This window comes from Sorex fumeus, unplaced genomic scaffold (assembly GCF_029834395.1).
Source record: "Sorex fumeus unplaced genomic scaffold, SorFum_2.1 ptg000006l, whole genome shotgun sequence".
In the NCBI taxonomy this organism is placed as follows: Eukaryota; Metazoa; Chordata; class Mammalia; order Eulipotyphla; family Soricidae; genus Sorex; species Sorex fumeus.
Window position 1 is genome coordinate 68,478,308 of NW_026606063.1, and position 5,321 is coordinate 68,483,628.

General features: G+C 47.2%; 1 gene segment (V, D, J or C); it reads left to right on the plus strand.

Annotated features, from left to right (window-relative positions):
• Positions 1-4,356: 4,356 nt before the first annotated feature.
• LOC130031144 (immunoglobulin kappa variable 1-5-like) lies at positions 4,357-4,833 on the plus strand. The segment is given in 2 exon segments: positions 4,357-4,405; positions 4,514-4,833. Coding segments are annotated over 2 exon segments (369 nt in total).
• Positions 4,834-5,321: the final 488 nt, after the last annotated feature.

A 5,321-nucleotide genomic window follows, 5' to 3' on the forward strand; every position in this document is an offset into this window, starting at 1 on the left:
CATGGTAGTCCTTGGGAAAAACAATTTGGGAATGAGAGTATATAATCAGGCACACAAAACTATAGAAAAGGGAACATAAATACACCAATAAAAGGCAAAAATAAAAGTTTAGGGTCTTACAGATGTAGAAGGCAAAAGAGACAAGAATATGATCAGAAAGTCCAGACTTTGTACTGTAAGGTCCCTGCTGATTGTCTCTGTGAGACACCCCAAGCTCTGCTGCTCACGCACCCATTGAATGTGGATGTGCTCACTAACTGTCCTTAATATCCCTGCCAACTAAACACAGACTCACCTGTTGGGACCCAGTTTGGGGGAAGCAACATTACACTGAATAAATAAACAGCTTCCTGTGCACTCAATGGGGCTGCCCAGGCCACCCAAAAGCTTGGACAGTCCTTCTATGTGTTTGTTGGTCTCATTGTGTGTCTCTTTGTCTCATTCCCTGTGACTGACTCCAATGGACAGAGATTGAAGCTGACAATTCAATTGACCTTACAAAGAACAATTTCACGTAGTCTGACTTGGGTACTGACTTTACAGTCTCTGTTCCAAAGACTTGGGAAAAGTCACTCTGACTCTCCCAAGAGCACAGGGACCAACAGCACCTGAAACCTATTAAGTTACTGTATCACACAATGGCCACCAGACGGCAGACTGACACAAGAAATTACAAGTGAGTCCCTGAATCTGAGAAATACTGAAAGTCACAGGCCTGTGGTCATCAGGGACAGGGGCTCTGTTGTGTGGTGGGAAATTATGAAACTTTTAGAGTCTGAGTTGAAGCGAGATTTTCACCATTTTCTACTTTGGAGATAGAAATCCAGTCCTGCCTGTCTACTATGGACTGTTTTAATGCCCCAAGCAGTTTCACAATTAGAGACAGAGCTGTAGAGTCACTTAAGGTGCAGTGAGGTCACAGGAGGGCACAGGTGGGAGTATAAGACACCAGGCATCCCACTCTGTGTCCACACACCCAGGAGAGGCCTGTGGGAACAAGGGGAGAAAGGGGCTCCTGCTGACAAGGGGAAGTGACCCTGAGGGACCCTGATCTTCCTCTCCAGCCTCCCAGAGTGTAAGAATCCAGTGTGTGTGTGTGGTATACTGGATTCTCAGTGTACCAAGTGGTTTATCTACTTCAGTCTCTGACACTCCAGAAATGTGTCATGAACCTGGGCAGAGTCTATAACTAACAATGGGTAGTCTGGTTATCTTGGTGTTGCGTTTTGTATCCTTAAAAGCACATTGTTTCTCCCATCCTGGAGAAAGAGCCTGTGTGTTCCTGGGAGGGAGCCTGAGCTGATAAAGCCTGAGCTTTATACCCAGGTTCCCTCTGAGTGGGTCAGCCTCATGAGGACATCATGGAAATGGTGGAGGATTTTGCCATTCTCTTTATCTTCGCCCCTTGTTACTCTAATTTATGAGGGAAAAGGCCTCAAGATTCAATCATGGCTTAGTGAATAAAAGTCCGACATTGCCTTGGAGCTGTTGGCTCTTTTGTTTTCTGGTCAGAAAATGCATCAGAATGAATGAATTAATTTACAAGAGTTAATTTATGGGTTGTCCTCTTCTTGTTCACAAAGGTGTCAGTGAGGACACAGTGTGGCCCTTCTCTAGCCTCCCTGGAAATTTCTAGGGGAGGGTCCCTTTTACCCGCAGGGCCACACATTATGAGAAGCATCTCACCCAGAGATCAGCCTAAGCCAGGGCTGCAGAGAAAGTACATGGATGAGAGTTATGCCTTCAATCCAACCTATGATCCCTGGAAGCTCAATTTCCCTGAGTATCAATGGGGGCATTCCTGGATGTCTCTAGGACCACCTGACTGATCTTGGTAGAAAGGCATGGTGGGTTTCCTGGATGTCTTTGGCGCAATTAGCCTCAAACAGTTGCAAGAGCTCAACTCTTAGCATTGAACTGTTTAGCTCAAGTGGAAAAGAATTCCCTAGATTGGCCAACACCCACCACCAGCACTGATCAGGAGCTTCTGCACCATCCCAGACACAATGACAAAAACCAGTATCTGTTCCTAGGTTACTTTTTATTGCATTCTACTGCTGCTGTGTCAGGTCTGGGACAATGAGTACAGACACATGACTCTCTCACCATCACCAGGAAAGTGCTCCAGGGTCACAGGCACCCCCTGGGAACGCTTACTTCACACTCTCAGAACCTATGCTGAAGTGTCTGTAGACTTGGGATCCCCGATAAAAACATGACAGGGGGATAGCTCTGAAATCTCACTCTCTCTTCTCCTGCCAATCCCTTCCACATAGCCCCACCCTATCTCCTCTGACTCCATGATGGAGCCTGAATATGTGGGTTCTTGGAACTTCTGTTTTGAACTCACTGATCCCAAGACATCTTGCATCACACAGGCTGTGGTGGCTGCAGAGTTAAAGCTCAGGTTTCTCTGAAATGCTGCCCATTGCTGACCCCAACTTCTGACCTGTCTCCATGAATCCCTGACAGGGTCCTTGTTGGTAAGTGTAGTGCAGGAAGAAGTTAAGATAGGGATTGGTTACAGACTTCCTCAGAGGGGCAACAAGATCCATTTGGAACAAGATCCTGCTACAGGAAGAGCAATAGTTGCAGGTGGGGACATCTCTCCTGCTCAAGTCAGGTGTGAGGCAGCAAAAGGCCATGGAAGGTCCTGCCCTGAGCCCTGCAGATGGGAAGCTCATGGAGCTGCTCCTGTCTGACAGAAGAACTCAGGGAGGCTCCAGTCAAAGGCAGATCACTGGAGAGGAAACGTCTCCTCTAGACTCCATGATCACTGCAGGGCTCCTCTGGGACCTGCCACTTCCTGGCAAACATTCCAGCCCCTCCCCTGGATACTTAGTACTTCAACATGGGTATGTCCTCCTGCTTTAGTGTTTCCTGGGAGTATGGTTTGGTCTGTTGGGTGCTGAATTCAGTGATGGGGGGACAGTAGTACTGTGCAGGGAGAGCTGGGTTTGCAGTTCCAAGGACAGTCTCCCGAATGAAAGAACAGTGATGTTGATGGGGTGGTAAGATGGCACCCTTAGGAACTCGTATGCTGACTTATGCAGCACAGCCTTCTGCCCAAGGTCAAAGTGATATTTCTCCTTGTGTGGTTCTATCTTCACTCCATACTGACTGCCCACCCTTGTGGCACCCTGCAACCCATAGAGGTGTTTGTCTACTGTCTGTGAATCCCATAAACTATGAGGATGTTCTCATTTGCTCCCTGTAGTGTTATCACCTCAATATTCTTAAGACATTGGATTTTATATGTGGGATCAGAAAGCCTCTGTGTCTCAGGAGCAACATAAATTTCAAGCAAGGAACTTACCTGTGATGGGACAGAGGAAATTCAATGAGAACTCGATTAACTTGGACTGTCTCAGCCACTGCATTTGAACACATGCTCAGGGGAAGAGGATGAAAGACAGGAAGAGAGTTCAAGGAGGTCAAGGAATTTTCAGGTCTGTGTCTTGAATTAGAGCTGGGAAAGGAACAAGTTGTGAAGATGACAAGGGAAAATCCCACTCGTAGGCTGAGGTGGAAGTAATGGGATAGTATCTCAGGTGAAAATGTTTGGAGGGATGAGTGGGAAAATGGTTTGGCCTATCCGATATTTTCTATCTTAGAAAAAAGTTATGAATCAAGACCCCAAAATTTTGTAATTTTTTCCACTCATTGCATTCCTGTCTGCTAATAATAACAATTTATCACACAAAATAATACCTGTAATTGGTGAAGGAGACTGAAACCTCAGCAGACATGTGAGTCCAGACTTACATGGCCCAGAGCACTGACTGAGAAAGGCCTGATAGTTCCAGCACTGCAACACCATAACAGCTTTGCATCCACGGGCCCCAGCATTGAACTGCTTATCCCGGTTGACTGAGTTATGTCAGAGTGATTGTCAGGTTCTCTGAGCACTATATATATAGGAGTATATATATAGGATATCCAGATCAAAAAGAAAATCTCTTTGTCTCAAGTATATCCACAGCTGTGAATTAAAGGAGTCTGTGCAATTACTGAGAGTATCTGTATGCTGTGGCCTGTCCCTGGGGCAGAGAGAGCAAGAAACCATGTCCTGACTTTCAAGAGACCAGAAGATCCACCATCTGTGCTCACACTGGGGCCCTCCTGGGACCAAGGGAGGAGCATGTTCTCTGTGGGCAAAGTTCTGCTTCCCCACAGGGACCCGCATCCCTGACTTCCCTGCAGCTGGGCTGGTCCCCACACACACCCTCCCCATCTTGCCTGCCCAGCCTGCCCAGCCCCCTCTCATTTGCAAGTCCTCACAGCTCAAGGCTGGACACTCAATAATAGTCTGTGTCACCCTGCAGGGTCAGTCTTTGCCACACACCCAGAGTGGACATGAGGGCCCCTGTGCAGCTCCTCAGCTTCCTGCTGCTCTGGCTACCAGGTAAGGAGGAAAATGTGGGTTTACATGAATTTGGACTGTCTGGCTCTTCAGGGAAATTATCTAATTCATGATTAATGATAATGATGTCCACTTATATTTTTTTCTCAGGTGCCAGGTGTGATATCCAGATGAGCCAGCCTTCATCCATGCCTGCATCTCTGGGAGAGAAAGTCACCATCACCTGCAAGGCCAGTCAGAGCATTAGCAAATGGTTAGCCTGGTATCAGCAGAAACCAGGGAAAGCTCCTAGGCTCCTGATCTATGATGCAACCAGTTTACAACAAGGCGTCCCTCCCCGGTTCAGTGGCAGTGGATCTGGGACAGATTTCACTCTCACCATCAGCAGCCTAGAGCCTGAAGATGTTGCCATTTATTACTGTCAACATTATCAAAGTTACCCTCCCACAGTGATACACACCAGAACATAAACCCCCAGAGATGTGCTGTGTGAGGCTTGGTTGAAACAGCTGCTCCTCCTGGTGCCTCCCCCGCTGAGTGTGTGTCAGATGAAGCCAGGCTGTGCAATGATGGACAGTTCTGGCATATGTTGACGGAGCATCTTACGCTCTGTTATTCTCCTTGTTATCCCAGCAGCTCGACATGACAACAGATCTGCTGATTGAATTTATAGAGATTATTTTCCTGAAGTAAGTAGGTGACAGTGTCATTCAGACTTCATATGTGCTGGCCTGGTCACTCTAGAAAGCCTAGAAACCGTGTTTTAAAAGACATTTTTTAGGGGGTATGGTGCCGCCACCAGGTCAATTTGTACCTGTGAGGAGAGTGCATCAGCAACCTGATGGCACTGTCAGACTTCCAGATACCCCAAAATTGCCGCTGTGCCTTTGGCCAGACCCCAACAACTTGGGGCAAAGTTTACCAAGAAAGCAAATGGCCAAAAGTTAGGTATGTGGGA